Source organism: Saccopteryx leptura, chromosome 4 (assembly GCF_036850995.1).
Source record: "Saccopteryx leptura isolate mSacLep1 chromosome 4, mSacLep1_pri_phased_curated, whole genome shotgun sequence".
In the NCBI taxonomy this organism is placed as follows: domain Eukaryota; kingdom Metazoa; phylum Chordata; class Mammalia; order Chiroptera; family Emballonuridae; genus Saccopteryx; species Saccopteryx leptura.
Window position 1 is genome coordinate 33,704,996 of NC_089506.1, and position 25,394 is coordinate 33,730,389.

Sequence of the window (25,394 nt, forward strand, 5' to 3'; positions counted from 1 at the left end):
CCTTTCTATCTGCTAGATTGGGTGCTGCCTGATTTATGAATCATTGAATAAAGCCAATAAGATCTTTAAAATGTACTCAGTTGAATTTTGTTTTTAACCTTAGTTTTGAGTGTACAACATAATGATTTGATATTTGTATATACTGTGAAATGATCATCACAATAAATCTAGTTAACGTCCATCAACACACACAGTTACAAACTTTTTTTCTTGTGATGAGAACTTTTAGAATCTACTCTTTTTGCAAATTTCCAAGAGACAAGATAATATTACTAACTATGGTCACCAGGACTGACTTTATAACTGGAAGTTTGTCCCTTTTGACCCCCCTCATATTCATATTTTTAAGGTCTGAGTCCAAAATGAAGAAATAATAGAGGAACAATATGTATGTGAAACTTTTCACTAACTCCCACATGGCAGATGATAAAATGCAGTTTTTCTCCTTTACACAGATCTCCACCCATCAGAAAAATAACCACAGAACATTCAGATGTTGTCTAGCTTCATCCTTTCTCCGTTGCCCTGCATCTCTGCAAGAGAGGAAATTAATAAGTCAGGAGTTAGGACCCAGAGATACTTTTTAGCCTTACACGATCTGACAGCTGACTGGAAATCAATGAAGTGTACTTTACAGAACGTTATGCTGATGTGAGGTGGTTTGAGACTATTCCATCCCACTTCAGGTGTCTACTTTCCCCTTAGCTTCCCCTTCAGACTCTGAACCACTGTGTTTTTCTTCCCAAGCCCTCTTTTCCGGTGGAAATATTTTGCTATTAAAAAGGAAGAAGTTTTCTTTCTAAAATTGACATGATGACGCTGGCAGGTTTTGTGCTGGTGCTCATCGTCCTCGGGATCACTCCCTCAGGTAAGCTCAAGTTAAACTAAATTAAAACTTTGTCACTGTAGAGGCACTTAAGCAAGGAAGGTGAAACAATGGTGTTCATAATGTTAGAATTGCAAAATGTAATGAGTAGGTATCTTTAGGATAACCTTTAGAATGTGGCTTCGATGAAGAACTTTATAAAATCTGTATATTGCTAAAGAAATCATGTCTGTGAATTTCATAATATGTATGCTTTTGTCATTTATTGTGTTATTCTTTTTTGAATCATTATGAGCTTGGTGAAAGATATAAAAGCAGGAAATATGTTACCAAATGCATTGAATGCTACTCAGAGAATTGTTAAAGTATTTATTAGATTGACATTTTCCTATCATATCTACTAATAATCATTATATCTGTGTATAGATGCTTTTCTCCAATATATCTTGTAGACTTATATAAATACATTAATAAATTTTTGATGTAGGTATATCTAATATGTTTGTACATCACAATCAAGCAAAAATATATATCAAATGTCTAAGAACATGTGTGAGTTTTCTGCGACTGTTATCCACCTGAATATAGAGAAATTTTTAATAAAGAGGGCAAATTAAAGGAGAGAGGGGGAGAGACAGAGAGAGAGAAAGAGAGAGGGCAAGAGAGAAGAGAAAAGGAAAGAAGAAGAATACTGAAACCTTGAGGAGAAAGTGGTCATTTGCACCTACCAGATTTTCTAGATTTTGAAATATTCACTTATTATATAACTTAAGAATAGAAAACTCTTCCCATGACATCAGAAACCAGTTAGAGCCAGGAGCCAGATGGTGAGAAAACCGTGTTATTCCATTAGCAATTTGTATTTATTTGTTACTAGAATTTTTGCCACATTTGATAATTGCAATTTTCAGATGGCGAACCAGAGACCCTGGGATTTGCTCATGTCCTGAAATGCCTCCTCGGTTTAGAAGTCATAGGACCATGAGGTACACACACCGGTACACACACCTGAACATGATCATACCTTCAAAGCTGTAGCCTTTTCTCACACCGGGGACTCAGATATAATTTCTAAGTGCAGAGATCATCAAACCCACTTTCAAATATCACTAGATATGGTCTCTGCAAAGTCTAAAATGCAATTTGTCAATCATAAAAATAATAATCAACTTCTCTGTGTGTTAGCATACGACTAGTGTACATGCATCTAGTGGGTTTTTTGCCCTAACTTTCTAGAGTATTCTATTTACTATGAAAAGATTGATTCTCATCATTCTTTCTCCAACGAAATCATCCCACTGGTTAGTGACGATAGTTAGCATAAACCCTATGGTTCACCTCTGCAGCCTCCTTTGTGCGCAGTAATGGTTACATAAGAAAATTGGATTTGGAGGAGAACCTGGCACTCATTCTCCATTGTGTAGGCTGCAAGAGTTTGGGAGTGTCACAGATCTCTAATAAAGCTATGTAATTACACTAGTAATTCTCATATTTGTGAATATTTCTAGATCCATTGGAGTCTATTTCTATATTTAGATTGGTACCACCTTTCCTTAAGTTCTTTAACTCTACTACTCATTTTAAAAATATAGTTCCTTTTGTTACACACATTACTAGGGACAGTCTCTCATTTTTATTTTTCTGGTTTTGGTGAAAAGGGCAGTTGTGTATGGCCATATGACATTTCTTCTCTTGCTAAGTCATGCTCTGTGTGTTTGTGTCTGCTCCCCAAAATAGAGACTGTATCTTATTTCTCTTTTCATCACTCTGACCACATGATGATGTGTGTTTATTCATTCAATAAATATTTATTGAGGATCTTCTGTGTCCTAGGGATTGTCTTAGCATGTGGGATGCAAGAGGGAATCAACAAAACCTCTCCTGCTAGTAAGAATCCACTGAATATTTATTATCTCATTCCACCCTGCAGGCTAGCTTCCTGTGTTGACAGAAAAGGCTACCATATCTGTGATTATTTTTGGACAAGGTAATGATGATGGAGAGCAAAACCAAAATATACCAAAAGTGTCAAAACAGAAAATATATCTCTCTTAAAAATATTTGCTGAGGTTTGAAATTCTTCAATTACCTGTATTTCTTTCTTTCTTTCTTTTTGTGACAGAGACAGAGAGAGAAACAGAGAGAGGGACAGATAGGGACAGACAGACAGGAAGGGAGAGAGATGAGAAGCATCAATTCTTCATTGCAGCATCTTAGTTGTTCATTGATTGTTTGTTTATTGATTGCTTTCTCATATGTGCCTTGACGCGGGTGGGGGGATTACAGCAGAGTGAGTGACCCCTTGCTCAAGCCAGCAACCTTGGGTTTCAAGCCAGCGATGTTTGGGCTCAAGCCAGTGACCATAGGGTCATGTCTATGATGCCACACTCAAGCCAACAACCCTGCGCTCAAGCTGGATGAGCCTGTGCTCATGCCAATGAGCCTGCACTCAAGCCGGAGACCTCGGGGTTTTGAACCCAGGTCTGCATCCCAGTTCAATGCTCCATCCACTAAGCCACCTCCTGGTCAGGGTCTTCAATTATCTTTCATTCCCTTAGCTGAGAATAAACAATGGTGTTGTCTTTAATAAAACCATAAATAATCATGGGAAGGTTTGCCTATTAAGTCTTATCAGTTATTTCTACCTTGGTGTGAATGAGTTTGTTGAACCATTGCTGAAGGTGTGGGTTGATATGGCGTGAGAAGAAAGCAGAGGGAACGAGAGCCTGAAGGAAGAAAAGGAAACGTGATCAAGAAGCATAAAGAGACCACAAGGTCAGGTCATAGGTTCCAAAGAAAAATGTCTTTGTCTCAGGCTGCTACTGGATGCCTCATCCAAATAAATCGCTCATGATTCCACTTTCTGGGGTAGAGAGAGCCCTGACCTCCTCACAGGGAGTGAGTCCTGTCCCGTGCCTTGATCGCCTTAGTTACCTTTACATGGATGCCTTCTCTGTTGCCATAGATGGCAGCCAGGAATGAACATCCGTCCGCCAATCATTGGCGCACCTTAAACTTTGGCTCTCTTTTGTATCTTTGGAACAGCAAATACTTGAGGTTGATAGGTTACATTTTGTGCCTGTTTTGTGAACGTAAAGATCCTAGAAGCACAGGATGTTCAAGTTGTAAGGCCCTTACCAATCATCCACTCTGTATTTTTATTAGGCAAAGTTAAATGCTTTGTTTAAGATCACACGATTTGGAGTGAGGACCAGGATTTATGTCTCTGAATCTGAGTCCAGAGCCTCTTAATGTTAAACAAATATTTGTTGGATTCTCATTCTAACGAGTGACAAGGTTGGCAACAGACTCTGCACTCTGAGCCATGAGCAGCGTGCCCTCCTAGAGTCCTTTCCCAGCCTGAGTCCCACGTGGGGGAAACCGCTGGAGTCAGGCACAGCGCGCCATCTCTGTCTGAGTCACACACGTGCGCTCTCTCTGGTCTGCCTCTTCTTGCCCCCTGCCTGCGGAGTTGCTAGTCTAGTCCCAAGGCAAATATTTAAGCAAAGAAAAATGAGACAAAGATTAAGGAGGGAGAGGAAGAGGTGAAGAGAAAGGGGAAGAACTGAGTTTAGGAGAGAAACAAAATGCTCCCTTTTTTTTTCCCAAAGGGATGGTAAAATTTTTTTAACAAGCAGTGCACATCCTCTGAAGATGTGCATTAGAGTCTAATGATTAGACTAAGTGTGTGTGTTGGGGTGGGAGGAGTATGCAAAGCAGTACTCAAAGCAAAGAAATGTGGGAAGACCATGGTCAAGTCTGAAAAAGGAACGCTCCCTCACTGTAAAACACTGGGTGTCTACCTCCAAGAAGAACGGTCACAGAGAGAGCTGTCCATTCAAGAGGCCCCCGGGGGAAACAGTCTGCCAGGTGCCAACTGCAGCAGACGGAGATTCGTGTCGGGTTTAGAGAACACTGGCACCAAGGTTGAGTGTCTCCCTAAAACCAAAATAGATTTTCTGTGACCTGGTTTTAGAATATCATTCTTCCCCAATAGATTGCTTTAAACAACAGTAAAGTGTATAGAAAATGCTAACAACAACAACATAACAACAAAAATAGCAGTGACAATAAACATATATTTGTAGAAGTGAATTGTTAAAACAATTTTATGTGGCAGTAAGGAGATTGTAATGGGGAGAACAGTATTTTGCCTCCTCAGTCCTCAAAGAATCTCATGGGCTGGCGGACAGAATCTTGACTTGGGAGTCAGAAGACCACACCCACCACTTGTTAACTGAACTGGGTGACCCTGAGCAAGTACCCTCTGGGTACTCCAGCATCTTCACCTGTAAAATGAGGATCGGTCTTTGGTCATTTTGGACAGCCTATCCAGCTCTTTGTTTCTTTACCATTTCACTTTTCCTTCTTCTTTAATTAATGCCGAATTATTTATGAATACAAATGCTTTTCCATTTCTTCTAGTCAGAAAGCTGACTTTGGGGGTGGGCTGGGGTGTCATTCACCTTCTAAGAGAAGTTAATTTATCTTGGAATATTGGTCTTGTCTAATTAATTTAAAATATAAATCCATTTGCAAAATTTTGGTTTACACACAGCTTTTCAGGAATCCATTTATTCCTTAACACAAACACTGCCTACCCTGGTAATCTTGAGCACATCCGTGATTCTACAACCTCTGGAATTGGGAGCCAGGGTCACTCTTCTTCCTCCCCTTGCGCACAGAAAGCACCATCATGGCCTTTCGTGCATTCATCTATTCACTCATTCATTCATTCATTTGTTCATTCACCAAATGTCATCAAATATTTATTGAAGCTATGGCCACAAAGAATCAATGGTGGAAGCACTTGCCCTGCCTCATAATGTTCTATTTTACAAAAAGGATAAACCAGAAACATTTCCAGGGCTGTGCTCTATGTCTGCCTCAATAACATCAATGACTTCAGCTTCTATTTTGAGAAGGTTCAGGAAGCTTGAAGATATTAGGCAAAAGCATACTATACTGCAGACTGGTGGCTTACCAAATTTATTTTCTCACAGTTCTAGAGGCTAGAAATCCAGGACCAAGGTGCCAGGAAATTCAGTTTCCAGTGAGAACTCTCTTTCTGGCTTATAAACAGCTGCCTCCTGGCTGTGTCCTCACTTGGCTGTAACTCAGTGCTTGCGTCCAGGGAGGTCCCCGGTCTCTCCTCCTCTCCCTTGGGGAACACCATTCCTAGTCGATGAGGCACTACCCGGATGACTTCACAACTTTAATGACTTCCTTATAGGTCCTATCTCCAAATACATACATATTTGAGGGATAGGTCTACAACATATGAATTTGAAGGGACACAAACATTCAGCCGATTAACAGCCAGTACAGATTTATGCTTTTTATTCCTTGATTCAGCCGGAAGCTCACCCCTGATATTGGCAGCATGGATCAAAACATATTGAGGTCCCTAAAAGAGCAGACCTGTGTCATTTCTCTTTGCTTCCAACCATCCTCACAGAGGGTATAGACAGGGGTGGGGGTAGAAAATCCTGGAAATATCAAGGTCTTTATTTTATTTTATTTTTAAAAAAATTTTAATTAATTTTAATGGGGTGACATTGATAAATCACGGTACATATGTTCAGAGAAAACATCTCTAGATTATTTTGACATTTGATTATGTTGCATACCCCTCACCCAAAGTCAAATTGTCTTCTGTCACCTTCTATCTGGTTTTCTTCAAGGTCTTAATTTTAAACGTTCCCTTCCAACATGCAACTCCACTTCCTTTCAAAATGACAGCAAAATTCTTCTGCCAGGAGAGGGAGTTCAAAGGTACCATCTCTGCTCTTCTTAGGATCCCTCTCATATGTTCAACATTATAATGGCTCAGGGTTGTCTGAGCTAAGAAGTGTGTGTGTGTGTGTGTGTGTGTGTGTGCGTGCACACACACACACACGTGCTGCTTCAGTGTCTCAGCCTCCCTGGAGTGTCTCCATCTGTTGTGAGATGGTGTCTTATGTAATCTTCACACATTGGGCTGAACTGGGACACAAGGGCTCTCAGGAAGGCCGGTACTGTGGCACTCTCAGAAGCTGGAGCTGCACTCAGATGCACATAACCGTGGCCACAGCAAATTAGCCAAATAGGGGGATTGCTTTGCTCACACACCACTAAATTCGGAGGCAGACGGTTCGGGGCTGATGTGGCAATACTGTAATGCTATCAGGAATCCAGGCTCTGTCAGTCTTCCTATTTTGCCTTATATGTGTAGCTTTCATTGGACTTGCTTGCATGTCTGGGTGACTAAATCCCTAGATGTTGTGTTCCCATTCCAGGCAGGAAGAAAGAGCAAAGGGGGAAAGGTGAAAGGTGAAAAGGTGCTTGTTAGATTAAGTTATCCTTGAGTAAACTTTACTCAGTGGCTTCTGTTTGTATCTTAATTGGCCACACATGTGTCATCGGGCTGAAAGGGAGCGTGAGAGGGGAACAGTTTAAGTTGGCACGACGCAATCCTGAATAAATTTAGCATCAGGTAGTAAGGAAGAAAGGGTAAATGGCTGTTGGGAAGGGAACTAGCAGTGTCTTCCACAAACAATATTGTCCTCCTAGAGGAGGGGGCTGCCTGCAAAGGGGAAGTCAGAGGAGGGCAGTTGTGGCCTCCCAGCTTCTCTCCCCAGCAATTCAGCTCTGGCCCAAATGCTCCAAACACCACTCAGCAAATGAAAGCCAAGCAGCTAACTGCCCCATTATTCAGTGTTTCTTAGCTTGGCTGCCACTTGTGTGCCAGGCACTGCCCTAAGAGCTGGGGAAACAGCTGTTGATGGGCTTCCTGGGGTTGGCATTTCCTAGTGGGGCAGACAATCGGCAAATAAACATATACTATGATCGAGTCTCTGATACAAGATAAAGTACCATAAAGTGATATAGTGTGCAGAGAGAGAGATTTAGATCCTGTTGTCTGGAACGACCTCTTCAAGGAGAACACATTTGAGCAAAGATGGGACGAAGTGAAGGAATGAGTGTGGGCAAGGGCCGTCTTGGAGTGGAAGCATACTGGCCTGTTCTGGAAAGAGCAGATGGGTCAGAGGCACTGAAGGGGTGGGGTTGGGGGGCGGGCATTGAGAGCAGATGGGAGAGAGGAGTGGTCACATGGGGCCTGGGAGACCCTGGTAACAACTTGGGATATTTTCTTCTAAGTTTGTTGGGAAACCATTTGGAGGGTTGGAGCAGGGAACTGATGTATGTTTTTCAGCTTTTTAGAAATGGCTGTAGATCTGACCAGGTGGTGGCGCAGTGGATAGAAATGGCTGTAGCTGCAGGACAGGAAATGGGCTGTTAACGAACAAGAGTGGAAGGGTTAGGAAGCAGAACACAAATCCAAGGAGAGGCGGTGGAGCCTGGGAGTAGGGTGGCACCAGCGGAGATGGGGGGGGGGCAGTGGCATTGCAATATATCATATTTTGAAGGAAGTTAAGACAGCATGTGAGTAGTGAAACTCTTGAAGTTCAGCCTGAACAAGTGAACACCTCTTTCCTCTGGAAGCTTCGGGGAATTTCAGTTCTCTCCCTGCCCTTCCATTTCCGAAGTTCCAGGGCCCTCACAGAGTGCTGTCCTGGCCACCTCCCAGAGGACCTGCTCCTTGATCAGCTCTGCTGCTGAGACTATTGAGGCATCAAAGTTTGAGAATGGTTAACTTTTTTAATAAACTGCACAAATGTAAGGTTGCATCTCTATCCCTCATTTGTATTTTAATACAGGCAATCCTCGGGTTACGACACAGTTCCATTCCTACGTCAGTGACACAACCGTATTTTGGTGTAAGTCAAAACACACCCTAGCCTAAGTCACTTACCTATCTTAACGCAGTTGTAAAATCATAATCGAGAACATAAAAACACATCTAAGTCACAGAAAAAGAATACTCCTATTCTTCTGCCACATGCAACCAAATTAGTTTGCCCACATAGTCTGTAAGTAGGATGCTAACGGTGTAAGCTGAAACATTAATGTATCAATTTTTTAAGTTTTTATGGGAGTGAGTGTCATAAACTCGGAACATCGCATGTTGAGATTGTCGTAACCCAAGGACCCCTGTATGCTTTCTAAAGTGAAAGAGAAAAGAGAGAGGCAGGCAGAGAACAAAATCTACCTTGTCTACTACAAGGAGCATTATGGGTGCATTTCACATTGATTCTCCCTTAGTAAAGTGAAGGTTTCATGCACATACAGGGAGTGGATGGTATTATGCTTTTTTTCCCTACTAAGAATTTTGGGGTTTTGATCTGGTAAACTCAGGACATGTCTTGCATGTGATCATTGGCCATCATGTGTGTCTCTCAGTGGCAAAGGTTTTCTATGGTAAAGCATACAGTGCAGAATGCATTACTGTAGGATAGTAAAAGGATGCTGAATATATGAAGAGAATGGGCTATATCAAAAATAACAACCAAGAGCCCTGTTTTAAATTTGATAGCATAACACTGAAAAGAGACAAAACGTATCTCTAGACTGTACTCCTTAAACCATTTTTTCAACTGGAGGGTTGAAGCTTTAAATTAGGGTGTTTCTTAGGCTCTTGCACATATAGGGCAGAGAACAGTGTTGAACCTGGTTGTGGACCAGGGAAGGTCCTCATGAGGGAAGACTTCCTCAGGAATAAGGCGAGAGAACAGCACAGGGCTTGTGGCAGGTGTTCAATGGATATGTGCTGGCTGCCTGGAAGATGGTCCCGACACATTCCCTTATTGATTCATACATGAAACAGATATAAAATGAGTATCTGCTGTGGGCCAGGCACTGTTCTAGGTGCTGGATAAGTATCATCCAATAAAACAAATATTGTGCCTGCCATCATGGAGGCCGAGGAGAAGACAGACAAAGACAAATACTATACCACAAATGGCGATAAAAGATGCGACGGAGCCAACAGGGTGAGTGATGGACAGCAGCACGTGGACAGATGTGAGGTAGAGTGTAAGTGGGTGACTGTAGATGATCTCTTGGGGTCAAGGTGTTGACCTCATGATGCAAAGATCCCGTGAGAGTACAGTGCTGGGTAAAAGGGTAAAGTATACTGCATACTTTTGGCTGTGTGTTATGGGTATGGAGAATGGTTAAAGAGAACCCTGGTGCCCTCAGAATTATCTGAGGAATTAGGCTGTGAAGGTTCAGGCCATTGGATGCGAAAGTAGCCGTCATGCCTCTCCCATTAACTCGGGTTTCCTCGTGACTCTTACAGCCGCTGCAGAGTTCAGTTCAATAGCCGAAAATGAAGATGCCCTCCTCAGACATTTATTCCAAGGTTATCAGAAATGGGTTCGCCCTGTGTTAAATTCTAATGACACCATAAAAGTATACTTTGGATTGAAAATATCTCAGCTCGTAGATGTGGTGAGTAATCCTTGGCACTGACCTAAAAAGAACATGCATTCCTTAACCTGTTTGTGAGTCTGAGATTTTGTTTTCTTTCCCCATGCCATTTCAATTTTAAAAATAACTTACTGTGAGAGAAAATCTGCCCCAAGAAGCCAGTGAAATGACCCAAGGAAAGAACGAGAACTGTCACAGAGTACAATCTTATTACAACACTGTTAGTGTGGGACCTTTTTGGCTGGAGGGCGGGTATGGTTGCTAGGACAGGCATTGCCGCTGGCGGATTGCTGTACCCGGTGTGGTGTGCGCAGCCAGGGTGCAGAGCGAGGGCTGGAGAGAAGGGAGAGCTGAGCCTAGGGCTGATCCAGTGTCCTCTCAGCTGCAGGAGGGCTGGCAGGGGCGTCTGCCTGGAGAGAGGGCAGAAAGATGATGACAGCCCCAGAGGGAGTGCCTGGGCAACCCCAGCGTCCTCCTGGAGCCCCTGAGAACCCATGCCTTTCCCTGACCTCACCCATCTTTAGCATTCTCTACTAATTTTCTTGCTGAGCTTCTACTTCGGCCATGATTGCGTTCCTGGAAAATCAGTGAACTGTAACAACCCAGATTGTGCCAATTCATCCTGCTGTGGTCCCCGAAGTCCCGCAGTAATCCTCCCAGGTTACTCCAATGCCCCATCGCACCATCATGCACACACACTCACCCACCCCTCCTGACCCAGTGCCCCAGGTAACCCTGGCCGGATAGCTCCGTTGGTTAGAGCTTCTTTCCGAAGCACAGAGGTTGCCCGGTGAGGGCACATATAAGAACAGATCAATTTCTTGTCTCTCTCTCTAAAATCAATAAAATAGACATTTAAAGAAATCACACAAAGCCCATTCCCAATTTAGCTAATATTTAATTCTACTTGGCACCCTGAAAATGCTTTCTGGGTTATGCAATTATGTATGAATCTTGCCACAATAAACTGCTATTTTCTTTAATTATCATTTTTTTGTTTTAAACAAAATATGCACAATATTTTAGGATCCTGTGCCATTTAACTTTTCTTAAGTTGAGAATTCTTTACACTTTGAACACCTCAAAGGTAAGACTCAGAGAAGTCTTTCTGACCAAAACCAAAAAATTTCCAAAATGCAACTGCACTTACATTGAATTTACATCTTTTTAATTGTCATTTTCTTAGGATGAAAAGAACCAACTGATGACAACAAATGTGTGGCTCAAACAGGTAAATGTCAATCCAAGGACTGTTATCTGCCAACCTAGTTATTTCCATTCTTTTCTATTTAGAAATGTTCCCATTTGAAATATAATAATTTTAAAGAGCATATTGGGTTTTCTTCAGGGAGATATTTGGGAGTTGTTGGGTCTATCATTTTTTTAACCTTCTGTTATGAGAGTCAGAGAGCAGGTCTTGGATACTCACACATGTGCCTTCTTCTGTTGTTGCTGGAGTGATTGTCCAGGGGCCAGAGGGAGAGTGATTGACAGGCTCGGACACAGGTCCCTGGGTTACTTGGAGAAAACGGGGTAGAGGCTCCAGGATGTGACCCGCCTCCATTTAAGTTACTGCAACTGGCTGAGAAAATCAGCGATGTTAAGTTCTCCTTCCCTCCACTGGTCCTCCAAGGGAAAAATCTAACCTAATGTGTCTTGTTGCTCCTACAAAAGAGAAAATAGGAAATGACAGAAGGCTTTGCACTTTCAGAGCAAAGTGAAACCCCAAACAGAATAATGAATATGTGTTTTCTGATATGACTAAAGATGTGTTTTGAGTGGTCTTCACTCTGCTTAGATGTTTGCTTTTAGATTGGCTATAGCCAGCTTCCTAAAACAGCAGTGTCTGTTCAGAGGACTTTGGTCTAGAGTTGTCAGGAAATCATTACCTTTCAAAACCAGATTTTGCATATATTATATGAAAGGAGAAAATATTGACATTTTTTGGTAGGAGGCGAGAAGGTTGATTTAATTGCTTATTTGTGTGTGTGTGTGTTTTGTTAGCAAGTACTTGTTTTTTTAATGAATGTCCAGATATTGCCTAATCTCCCATAGCTTTAAACTCTTCCTGGTGGGGCTACCTTAAATATCTCACTTAATTTTAACATGGCAAAATACTTTCCATTTGTTTATATTGAAATAAGTTAGTTATTTCTTCCAGTTTAGTAGACATTGTTTAGTTCTATCTGCTGATGGTTTACAAGGGACACTGGATGAAAGGAACTGTGGGGAGATTCCATAGGCATCATTGAATGTCATCAAACTTCTCCTACCCGGCCCTGGCCGGTTGACTCAGCGGTAGAGCGTCGGCCTGGCGGGCGGGGGACCTGGGATCGATTCTGGCCAGGGCACATAGGAGAGGCACCCATTTGCTTCTCCACCCCCCCCCCTCCTTCCTCTCTGTCTCTCTCTTCCCCTCCCGCAGCCAAGGCTCCATTGGAGCAGGGATGGCCCAGGCGCTGGGGATGGCTCCTTGGCCTCTGCCCCAGGCGCTAGAGTGGTTCTGGTCGCGGCAGAGCGACGCCCCGGAGGGGCAGAGCATCGCCCTCTGGTGGGCAGAGCGTCGCCCCTGGTGGGCGTGCCGGGTGGATCCCGGTCGGGCGCATACGGGAGTCTGTCTGACTGTCTCTCCCCATTTCCAGCTTCAGAAAAATACAAAAAACAAACAAACAAAAAAACCCCCAAAACTTCTCCCATCCAAAACTTTGATCAGAGTAAGAGAATTATTATATTTACTATTTTATATTTCTCTGATTCTTTCATTGGCAGCTATGCTAACAAGTTATAAAATAGATATGCATATTATTTTACTTGCAAATAAAAATGTTCAGGAGAAATAAGCTGAGAATGTAGATATAAAAATGCAATCTAGGCCCTGGCCGTATGGCTCAGTGGTAGAGCATCAGCCTGGCGTGCAGGAGTCCCGGGTTTGATTCCCGGCCAGGGCACACAGGAGAAGTGCCCATCTGCTTCTCCCCCCCCTCCCCCTCTCCTTCCTCTCTGTCTCTCTCTTCCCCTCCCACAGCCAAGGCTCCATTGGAGCAAAGTTTGCCTGGGCGCTGAGGATGGCTCTGTGGCCTCTGCCTCAGGCGCTACAATGGCTCTGGTTGCAACAGAGCAACGCCCCAGAGGGGCAGAGCATTGCCCCCTGGTGGGCATGTCAGGTGGATCCTGGTCAGGCGCATGCCGGAGTCTGTCTGACTGCCTCCCCGTTTCCAACTTCAGGAAAAAAAATGCAATCTAAATAATCATAGTTTTCTATATAACGATCTCATTCCTCAGTGACTTATCCAGTGATAGGGTTCAGCCGGTTCTCACTAGTTTGGCAGAACTGATACCTAATTTTTTGTTGAGTTCAGTGAACCGGTTGTTAAACGGCAAAATGGCACTTGTATTCACAGCTCTCTCTAAAGTGGCCGCCTGGGCAGCTGCCCCATGTAGAAATCACAAATTTACATTTCTTACTCTTTTTTTAACATTCATCTGTACAACAGCATATTCTAAGCACCCATAGTAATGTTCATTTTGTCCATAGGCAAAAAAAAAATTGATGGAACTATGCTTGTAATATTTAACTGTTTCTAATATAGCAAACACAATGACAATTAGTTTAATCAGACTACCTCTAAAGGAATGGGATCCTACTGCTACAGTGAAAAGATGGCTAAGGATAAATCACACACCTGATGAAGCTCAGAAAGAAGTGAAGAAAATTGCAAGTGAGGATACCAATCAAAAAGCAATATGGAAATATCTTAAATTATAGTTTTGTTGTTTTTTGTCAGGTATTATTTAATATTTTTTATTAATATTTTAAAACTTTCTTATAGCATAATCCAGTTTTCTATACCTTTTTATTGTTCTTATTTAAGTATTAAATGCATGAAATAATAAACTACCTTTCAACATATTAATTTTTTAAACTTAAAATGGTCATTAGGGCAGAGAACCAGTTGTTAAATTATTTGAATCCCACCACTGGACTTACCCCCCTTTTGCACTTTAGAGGCTGTGGAATTTTGAGGTATTTTGAATCAATAAAAATCAATGAGAAGTCTTGTACTGGAGCTTGCAGGGGACAAAAGAAAAGCTTTTCTATTAAGGTGTAATAGGCTGAGAAATCCGGCAACAAACAAACTTAGTATTACTGCTTCACACACACCTCCCTCTCCATTTGCTCCTTGAGATGAAATGCTTTTATATAATATACGGTGTTGTTAGAAAGATGAAAATGAGACAGGGAGAAACTCAGGGAGAGCTTCCAAGGGAAGGAGGTACTTAAACTGGGTCTTACGGAATCAGTGGAAGTTGCACAAGCCAAAAACGTGAATCAGCTGAATAGCATTCCCAATAACGAGACTTTCCAAAGCTCACACGGCAGGGCAAGCCCCTTGGAAACTCTTTCCATCACCCTGTTTAACTCTGCCAAAATAAGACAAAAATGATCACACCCTCCTCTTTTCTCATTTCCCGTTCACACACTGAAAATTACTCCCTAATTTCTATCTACAGAGAGAAACAAAGCATGTTTATTTGGTAGCATACACAACGGAGATGCTTGGTTCTTTTTTCTTTTTCTCCTCCAATTCTTCAACCTTATCCTCTATTTTCATAGTTCCCCTTTGGTATATTTAGTCGTTTTTGTTCTATCCTCTCAGCCAAGAACTTTATCAGGCACAAATTTAGTGACATTCTGAGGAAGTCCTTTACATGGAACTATTTTTATCTTATTGATTTCATTCTGCAAATTCACTTGTCTTCCTCTTCTTGCCTCCAGAGAGAAATCAAAACCCTGCACATCATAAATAGATTATTAACATTGACACTGAACCTTCATGAGCAGGTATTTACTGCCCTAGCCACTCAGATTCTGCGCTGTCACGTTCAGGGCTAGGGAAACTGCACCGCAAGCACCTTAAAGGGAATGAGAAATGAAACCAACCTTTCATTAATGACCCAAGGATCAGATCCTTTTCCTAGATGATAAAATGTAAATAACCACTATGATGACAGATATCAAATTTACTCACCCAACAAGCATTTACTGAGCACCTACTATGCGCTAGGCACCTTGTAAGGCACCAGGCTGGGCACTGTTGGGTGTAAGCACCAATCAGACAGTAAGATTCTGAGTGAGCCGGCTTCTCTGGAGCTGAGAGCAGCTTGCTCTCCCCTCCCTGGGATGAACCTGAGGAAAATAAAGCTGCCTGAATGTCTGCCAAGGCCAACATCTTAAACGAGTGTTGTTCCTCCAACAACTGATTTCTGTTTTAGGTCAACAAAAAGTTCAGCAAACATAATAAAGGCCTCCTTGGGCCAATCCCTGAGGCTGGTCTTTGGGAAGAAATAAGAAAGAAACCTGCTATGTGTGGGACAACCTTCCTGTAAAGGTCTAGGCAAGCTCCCCAAAGCCTAAGTATCTTGTACAACCTGGAGTGGCACTTACAAGTCCAGGAATTCATCTCAGACCTTTATCAACCATCTCATTTTCTTAGCTTTTCTACAGCCTCACTCTAACCTTAGCAAAGGAGGACAGTTTGATATTCTGATTCAAATAGACCCTTAATAATAATTGAGCAGAAAGAGAGTTAGGTGTCAAAAGTCCTGCTCTATAAACTTGGGCAAGTCATTTCACCACTCTGACCCTCAATCTCTTCATCTGTGTGATAGACACAATGCCTAACTCACAGTGTTCGTGGGAGGCTAAATGAGATCATGTGTGTGTGGATGTGACTCGTATATCATCGGGCATGTGTGGGGACTCAACAAATGTCATTTCCTTGTGCCACCTTTATAGGCTTTCTTGTCTCTAGTGACAAATTCCATCTCTTGGCACTGACAGCTCATGGAGGTAATGGGAATATATAAGACATAAAATTATGTCCTTTTGCTGTATTTAAGATTAAAATGAATCAACATTAACTTGGTTTTAAGAATTTCTCATCTGACCTTAAGATAATTAAACTTCCCAGAAATGTCCCAGAGGATGCAAATCAAAGCAATGGCAAGGAATATTTGCCCCTTACCATCTAGTTGTCTTAGTATTAAACTTAGAATAATTTGGAAGATGTATTTATGTTAAAAGAAATCTTTGAGTTAGATTTAAATGAAATGTTGTTCTCAATTATGGTAATAGCTAGACATTTATGAGTGATATTTTAGGTAATATATGTAAGAAAAGACAATTTTATGGGAATATTCATAATGTGATTTTGAAATTGTACTTTTTAGAATTAAGGAACCTAGACTTGGAGTATTTTTCTTTTTTCCTTTTTTTTTCTTTTTTTTTTTTTTTTTAGCGGTAGATTAACTTTGATATTTGGCCATGACGTACCCTATGCTCCCGTTTCCTGCAATAGCTCAGCTCTCCACCTGGGAGATGTGCAGAGTGGAGCTGATATTTGTAAAGGGCTTTGACAGTCTTGGCTGGAACGCGCTACACGAACACAGGATATTATTTCTAATCTCTTACTTTAAGAAGGCAGAGGCAGGAAGTTAACTTCCAGATGCCCCTAAGGAGGCAGAGGGAACAGGGAAGTGCCAAGTAAATCTCACGGCTTCTTAGAGGACAAGATAGAGGATTCGGGCTCTGAATCCTTATCCTAGCCCCGCTGACTGGAACACATTGTCATTGTGGGGGTGGGGCTCAGGCAGCAGCGTCGCGGTGCACGTACAGCCCGGTAGAAATTCAGTGAGCCCTTCTGGATGGGCATGTCAGGCACATCTCTGATTCCGAGCACCGAGCTTGTGCATGGTGACCCTCTTAACCACCATAAAGGAGTGCGACTAGTAAAGGACAACTCACGTGTGAGACTCAGGGCTTCGGTGCGCCTTCTCTCCTGGGTACACCAAAGTAAGCGGCACCGGAAGTCCCACCTAGCCCCTTCTTCTTTACTGGTCAGGAGCAACTTGAATCCACTAGAGATCTCTTCATATCCTCCTCAACGATTTAAACGCATCCTTCATTCCTTCACTCATTTCTGCCTTCCCAGTGTTCCATCTACGACTGACCTCCCTGCCCCGTAATATACCACCACGTCTGTGTTGTCTGGCCACAGCGGTTCACGCTGCCATTGGAGGGCCAGTAAGCAAGGCAAATCTTTCCGACTGAAAAGTCCGTCGCCCTGAGGCTGGACCCAGTTGCCTTAAAACAAGTGGTAAAACCAGTATCTGCACCAAGGGAGGGGCCCCAGATTGTGAGCTGCCACCTTCCTGCACTGCAGTGCAGAACTGGGCCTAGCTGAAGGCTGGCTGTGCCCGGAGAGGAGAGAAAACTGGTTCCAAGAAGCAGACAATTTCATTTCCGACCATGTTATGGTACAAACAGAGGAACGGAACTGTGGGGTTGGACTCATCAGCTGTACTCATTAACAGTGTTCTTCCCAAGACAGAGCTAGACTGTACAGCGCAACTCCAGTCCATGTGTTCAAGTATGGGTCTGTCGTGGGGCTCGGTGCCCGTGTGCCTGAAGCTTGCTGCCTGCTCAAGCGTTCTCGGATTCTCCCCAGGATCAGCCAAGAACTTCTTAGTTGCCAGTGACAGAAAACCCAACCCAAATTGGCATAAGCAAAAATAGAAGTTATTAGCTTTCACAATCTGAAAAGTCCAAGGACAAGGCTGGCTTTACGTGCAGCTTGATCCAGAGGCTCGGGCAACTTTCTCAGGGCCTGATGTTGCCTCTGAGTGTCTGTGGGCTCCACCTCCTCTGGGTGACTGTCCCATCCAGGCTCTGCCCTAGTGGTAGCAGGGTATCTATCAATACTTCAGCTCCAGCCTTAAAGTGCTTCCGGTGATCAAGTTCAGTGGGAAGAGGATAGCCCACTTCTTTTCCAGTGGTCCCAGAGAAGTCTTGTGGAATTTTATTGGTTATAATCTGGTCCCTTAAATATCAAGGCAGACAGGTTGGAGGCAGGCCCACTCCTGGAGCAGAAGGAAGAGTTGGATCCTTCGCAGTGGGAGGGTGACACTGGAGTGATTTTGTCAAAAATTTATATACAAAAGCAAAGGAACTAGAATAGCCAAAACAAAATTTTAAAAGGAGAATACGGGACCACATTATGTGGTTTCAAAACTTACTAGATAGTGATGATAATCAAGACAGTATGGTACTGGGGAATGGGAGACACATAGTTGAGTGACCAGAACAAAGAGCCCATAAGTAGACCTTTACACATGCATGGATCATTGATTTTTGGCAGATATGCAAAGGTAATTCAATGAAGAATGTTTAATCTTTCAACAAAAAGCTGGAACAAAGCCTGACCAGGTGGTGGCGCAGTGGACAGAGCATCGCACTGAGACGCGGAGGACCCAGGTTCGCATCTTGATTGCGGGTTCACCTGGTTTGAGCAACACTCACCAGCTTGAGCCCAAGGTCGTTGGCTTGAGCAAGGGGCCCCTCGGTCTGCTGTAGCCCTCCCCATCAAGGCACATATGAGAAATCAATCAATGAGCAACTAAGGAGCCACAATGAAGAATTGATGTTTCTCATCTCTCTCCCTTCCTGTCTGTCTGTCCCTCTCTCTCACTCTCTCTCTCTCTGCGCCACAAAAAAAAAAAGAATCTCAATCTATATCTATACAATAAAAAACTAGCTCAAAATGGGGCTAAAATCTAAATGTAAAATGTAAAACTATAATTTTCTAGAAAAAAATTAGTAGAAAATCTCTGTGACCTTGAATTAGGCAAAAATTTCTTAGATATGACATAATCCACAAAAGATAAAATTGGCAAAATGAACTTCATCAAAATTTAGAATACCTGTCTTGTGAAAGATGCCGTGAAGAGAATTAAGAAACCGCACACTGTGGAGAAGTTTTGCAAGTCAAATATTTAACAAAGGGCTTTTATCCAGAATATATAAAGGACTCTAAAAACTCAGTAATAAGTAAAAGTTATCTCTGAGCCTTGTGGTGGCCTTTTTTCATCTGCATCTCCTCTCTCCCTTTTGGTTATAGCTTGGAAAAATGCCTCTTGGATTTTAAGTAGAATAAGCCCAATTAAAAAATATGCAAAGATTTAACAGCTACTTTGCCAAATAAGATATATGGATGGCAGATCAGCGTATGAAAAGATGTTCAACATTATTAGCCATTAGGAAAATGCATATTAAAAACCATGGTGAAATGCCACGTTACAACTATTATAATATCGTTAAAATTGAAAAATGTTACCATATCAAAACTGGAGAAGATGCCAAACAACTGGAACTCTCATACATTGCTAGTGGGAATGCAAAATGCTATAGCCACTCTGGAACACAGTTTGGCCATTTCATATAGAGTTAAACATATACTTGCTGAGTTCTCAGTGCCGAGGGCATAGACTCCAAGCAGGACCAGTTGCCCTGAGCAGCTGGGTTCATTCTGAGGGAGATTTATGTGCCATTTTGTGGTGCTCTCTGCCCTTGATGGTATCGGATGATATTGCAAAACTGAGAGTCCACATTATTTTCTTCACTGTATGGACATTAGAACCATACCTACTGTGTGTCAGGGAGGGTCGCGAGAGACTAAGAGAACATCTGCAGGTCCTAGCAGGGTGACCATCTCACCCTGCTTGCCCAGGACTTGGCTGGCCTCAGCACTGAATGTACTGTTTCCTAGGAATCCCCACAGTCCCAGGCAGCAGGGATGGTTTGTTCCCCAGCCCCAAGTCTCATGTCACAGGATACCCTGTCAGGGTCTGGGAGAGAGCAGCTAGTTCAATTCATCCCACTCCTAGGTATTTACCCAAAACAAAAACAAATGGTTTTCACCCAAAGCACTGTACCACATATTTATAGTGGCTCTACATTAAAAAACTTAAAAGAATACAAATATTTAACCTGGTGAATGGATAAATTGTGGTTTATTCATACAATGGAATACTATTCTCTAATAAAATAGAAAAAACTATTAATACAACATAAAAGAATCCAAAATCTATATGAAAGGAAAAATAATCAGGATCAAAAAGCTATTTACTATATGATTTCATTTATGGATTCATGATGTCATTCTAGAAAATGCAAAATTATAGGATCAGAAAATAGACCAATGGTTTCCAGGGGTTGGGGATGTGGGGGGAGTTGATTACAAATGGAAAATTTGTTGAACAGAGCTAATCTATTATCTTGATGGTCTTAGTGATCTTACAGCTGTTTACATATAGAACTTCACACAAAAGGAATGTGTTTCAGTGTAAATAAATGTTAAAAACATAAATGAGGTGAAAGTGAAGTGAAAAAATGCTACTCTGAGTTTCCTTCAATATTTCTAAGATTCACACTTGCTGCTGATGGTGAAAGTCTCCTGAGCAAGAGACAAATTATTCATAGAAAGGAAATTATATTTGCTTTTCAAAATGGCAGACGAAAAGGAAAAAAAGAGCCAAGTCTTTAAGTACCAAGTAAACATGATAAATACTTTATTAGTTTGGGCTCTTAAACTGTCAGTTTTCATATGTATGGGTTTTAGCCTTTGGAGTATAGCTTTTTAAAGACTCAACTCTTATGAAATTTATTTTTCAAATACTTTCTAAAGTGAACAACGTCTCATCTAGAGTGCATAGTTCTATTCTTTTCAGGCATCATGCTTATTTTAATATTGTACCATCCAGTCAAGTCATCCATCTGCTGACTCCTGATATTTTAATGACAAAGTTGGCATGACTGGATTCCAGGAAGCTTTGCCCTGGACAGACCCTTCTAACTTTCTGAAATGTCATTTAATATTATCCTACTTTATTACTCAACTGTCCACATGAGGGACAGTATAATAGAAAAATTTAATTTTCGAGTCAGAGTTCATAAGATTCTGGATCGAAAATCTTTTTAAGGAAGTCCATTTCTACTGTAACTGGGTCACCCACATGTTATCCTCTTAACCTTCCTAATCAAATCAAGTAATGGTCACGTCTGTTAATCTGGATCCATCAACCCCTGTAAAACATGCTAAATAATTTCATTCTATTATGATAAAAAATGCATAAGCTAACAATATTAGGAATATAAAACTGTAATTGGTGCTCACAAAATAAGTTCAGATTAGAATTTAGAACAAAATTTTTGGAAAAGAGAATGTCATCAAGAGCAGTCAGTGGCTTCTGGATGTTTCATATTAACATACTGGGTGGATGTTTGTCTAAGATTCTTGAGTGACGTTCAAAATCATTTGTACCTTTTATCCCGAGACTAAAATATCACTGGACCAAGTCACCTAGAATAATCTGAGTTAGCTCTACTATTGCTTTTTGTTTCTTAAAAAAAAATTGGCTTAAAAGTGAATTATGAATTAGTGTTATTTGTTGCAGAGCCTCTCCATTGTGAGATAGATGTGGCAATTTTGGAAATCTCAGGTAGGACGGGTGTGTGGGCTGGGGCCAGCCCAGAAACCAGGCCGGCTCAAGTCTTTCCTTTCCAACTGCTACAGATAAGGTCGTGGGATCTAAAGCAGAGGAACTTGCCTTTTTTTAAGTGAAACACTGGGTCAGTAGATTAACATAAACTTGACGATTACAACGTCTAAAAGTCTGAATGTTCAGAATAAAATTACAGTGTGCTAATTTTATGCAGGAATGGACAGACCACAAATTACGCTGGAATCCTGATGAATATGGGGGAATTCATTCAATTAAAGTCCCGTCAGAATCTCTCTGGCTTCCGGATATAGTTCTCTTTGAAAAGTAAGTACCCAGAAGAAAGAGACAGTGGGAAGATTAGGACTAGAAATAGAAAAGCCTGATTTTTGTAAAATAATTAAGACAAAGGCACAACTGCAAGTAACAAGAGAATTGTTTCTTTTTGAGATATTGTTTGATTCTGTAGTAGGAAAGTAATCAAATACCGATAGTACAGTGTGGGCAAAAAATAAAAAATAGCCCTGGCCGGTTGGCTCAGCGGTAGAGCGTCGGCCTGGCGTGCGGGGGACCCGGGTCCGATTCCCGGCCAGGGCACACAGGAGAAGCACCCATTTGCTTCTCCACCCCCTCCCCTCCTTCCTCTCTGTCTCTCTCTTCCCCTCCCGCAGCCAGGGCTCCATTGGAGCAAAGATGGCCCGGGCTCTGGAGATGGCTCCTTGGCCTCTGCCCCAGGCGCTAGAGTGGCTCTGGTCGCGGCAGACCGATGCCCCAGAGGGGCAGAGCATTGCCCCCTGGTGGGCAGAGCGTCGCCCCCTGGTGGGCATGCCGGTGGATCCCAGTCGGGTGCATGCGGGAGTCTGTCTGACTGTCTCTCCCTGTTTCCAGCTTCAGAAATATACAAAAAAAATAAAAAATAAAAATAAATAAAAATAAAAAAAAATAAGAAAGAAAGAAAGAAAAGAAAAAAGAAACAAAAAACCAAAACAAAGCAAAAAATTTGATGTGTTCAACTTACCATCAAAGTGAAACTATTTTTATTACAGTGCTGATGGACGTTTCGAAGGCTCCCTCATGACCAAAGTCATCGTGAAATCTAATGGGACTGTCATTTGGACCCCTCCTGCCAGTTATAAAAGTTCCTGCACCATGGACGTCACGTTTTTTCCATTTGACCGGCAAAACTGCTCCATGAAGTTTGGGTCCTGGACTTACGATGGCACTATGGTTGACCTCGTTCTGATGAATGAAAACGTCGACAGAAAAGACTTCTTTGATAATGGAGAATGGGAAATCCTAAATGCAAAAGGCATGAAGGGAAACAGGAGAGACGGTTTATATTCGTATCCATTCATCACGTACTCCTTCGTCCTGCGCCGCCTGCCTCTGTTCTACACCCTCTTCCTGATTATCCCCTGCCTGGGACTCTCTTTTCTGACGGTTCTCGTGTTCTATCTACCTTCTGATGAAGGAGAGAAACTTTCCTTATCAACATCTGTTCTTGTTTCCCTGACAGTTTTTCTTTTAGTGATTGAAGAAATAATTCCATCTTCTTCAAAGGTCATTCCTCTCATTGGAGAGTACCTATTATTCATTATGATTTTCGTTACGCTGTCGATCATTGTTACCGTGTTTGTCATTAACGTTCACCACAGATCTTCTTCAACATACCATCCCATGGCTCCCTGGGTTAAGAGGCTATTTCTGCAAAAACTTCCTAAGTTACTTTGCATGAAGGGCCACGTGGACCGCTACTCTTTCCCAGATAAAGAAGAGAGTGAGCCAGTAGTGAAAGGTAAAGTCCTAGAAAAAAAGAAACAGAAACAGTTCAGTGATGGAGAAAAAGTGCTGGTTGCTTTCTTGGAAAAGGCTGCTGATTCCATTAGATACATCTCGAGGCACGTGAAGAAAGAGCATTTTATCAGCCAGGTGAGTAAACTGGTATTCATAATAGTGCTGCCTTTGAGGTGTGCAAAAGTGAGTATTTTCACTTTGATTTATAATAAAATGCTGTCATTGTTTAAAATGTGCCATTATTAGCTCTTTGTTTTATGTGTATGACATTTAAAACAAGCCCTGGAAAAATATTACAAATGGATTTTTAAGAAGTTCACAAAAACAGAAAGAGCAAAAGTAAAGCGATTATAGATTAAGTACTATTCCTTATGATTAGACTTGATTCTATTTAAAATAATTCAATTCTACATTTTAAATGGGCTATTCTGGTCGCTGGTAATTTCTCATTTTTTTTTAATGGAATGATGGATATTTCTATCTATAGTATTTGGAAATAAAAGAACAGAAAGAATCAGATTTTTAAACTAACATAAAAATATAGTGTTACAAACAATATTTTTGGAGAGAGGAAACTTAGCTTACAGATTTGAAAAAAAAAAAAGCGTGGACTCAGATCCTATGTGACTTAAGACACGGAACATAATCCTCATATAGTAGAAATAGGACATTTATTTTCCCTTAAAAGATGAGAACTGGCCCATGCTTTAGACTTCTCTAGTTTCTCTGCTTGTTCTTGCTCTGACCTTGCCCTTAGCGGCTTCTTGCCCATTACATCCACCCCCTGACTTCCCTTCCTCCAAAGGGACTTGGTCTCCTCTCTCCCTTATGAATTCCTGTCATCTCCTGGTCAATTCTCCTCCTTGGCAGTGTCTATCATTCTGTAGCGGTAGCAGCCAAAACCACATGCAGAGTTGAAGGAAAGTAAGCTTGTGACATGGGGCAATGGAAATTCTTAATTGATAAATTTGTGGTTCATTTCCTATGTAATATCAGGAAGCATTACACTGAGAGATACTGGTTTTTTATTTGTGTAAAAAATCAGGCTTGCCCCATTCGAATCAGTAATGTTTACAAATACACCCCTGCTTCTGTTGTTTCTATTTTATATCTTCAATGTTGCTGATAGTGTTCACAGGCTGTTTAGTTTGGGCACTGTTAGTGAGGTTACTGGGAAGAACCTGAGCCTATTTTGTGGGCGATGAGTTAGGTGTGTTTTTTAAAAACGGATGGGCTGCAAATCTGAATATTTCTTTTTAAAAATCTCTTGAAACGAATTCAGAGTGGTTGCCCAACATGGTAAATGGTAGGTATCCTTTTCTCTTTTGCAGGTGGTACAAGACTGGAAGTTCATAGCACAAGTTCTAGACCGCATCTTCCTGTGGCTCTTCCTGATGGTGTCAGTGACAGGCTCTGTTCTGATTTTTACCCCCGCTTTGAAGATGTGGCTACATAGTTACCACTAGGAACAAGTCTCCAGAGCAATCCAATGTACATCCCATAAAGATAAAATTGCACCTTAGAACGGACATCTGGCTAGTATATTCGTACACTATACAAATGTGCATGCTTCCTGGGAGGGCCTGCTTCTTCCTCTTCCTCGTGGGAACTGAACCTTGGCCAGTGTGGGTTTGCCTGCAGTAACTTTGCAGTTGCCATCAGAGTGGGTTGGGTTTAGAACCTCCACAGGCCCCTGCCTTGGCTCCCCCAGACATTCAGGGAAAAGCCCTGTGTCCAGGCCTGAGGTCACAAGCCAGGACACACAGGGTTGTTGCTGGTTGGTAGACCACTGCTCCCAGGAAGCTGGGCTGAGGCCTAAGACTGAGGCCCATGGAGAAGTCAAGGAGGCCTCCGCGGGAAGGCCGTTGTGTGGGCAAGACTTGGTCTCCCGTATCTACCGCTGTCAGTGGTGGTTTTGCCTGAGTTGCAACTTGGGCTGTGTGTTGTGCGTCTCTAGCAGTGAACAAATCTGAGCAACCTCTTGGGGCATTGCACTGGGATGGCAGCCGCCAGCACCGCCTGTTACTATGGAGATTCCAGGATGTCACTGGTCAGCTGAAGTCCCTCCCAAACATGGCATTCATTAAAAATGGTCTCTCTTGAATGTGGAAAGCCTGTACGGCTG

The 25,394-nt window shown here is 42.1% G+C and overlaps 1 protein-coding gene across 1 annotated transcript; it reads left to right on the forward strand.

The window, feature by feature from the left end:
* The first annotated feature begins 645 nt into the window (after nt 1–645).
* Nucleotides 646–25,394, forward strand: CHRNB3 (cholinergic receptor nicotinic beta 3 subunit). The gene is made up of 6 exons (XM_066383561.1): nt 646–868; nt 10,008–10,159; nt 11,325–11,369; nt 21,693–21,802; nt 22,522–23,404; nt 24,601–25,394. Exons 1-6 carry the CDS (start codon nt 811–813, stop codon nt 24,733–24,735), a joined length of 1,383 nt encoding a protein of 460 aa, XP_066239658.1. The 5' UTR covers nt 646–810; the 3' UTR covers nt 24,736–25,394.

Excerpts from the sequence above, each read along its gene's own strand:
- CHRNB3 (XM_066383561.1), top strand. The coding sequence starts at position 811 with ATGATGACGCTGGCAGGTTTTGTGCTGGTGCTCATCGTCCTCGGGATC. Across the intron at positions 10,160-11,324 it reads TATCTCAGCTCGTAGATGTG|GATGAAAAGAACCAACTGAT; the intron begins GTGAGTAATCCT and ends TCATTTTCTTAG. Across the intron at positions 23,405-24,600 it reads AAGAGCATTTTATCAGCCAG|GTGGTACAAGACTGGAAGTT; the intron begins GTGAGTAAACTG and ends TCTCTTTTGCAG.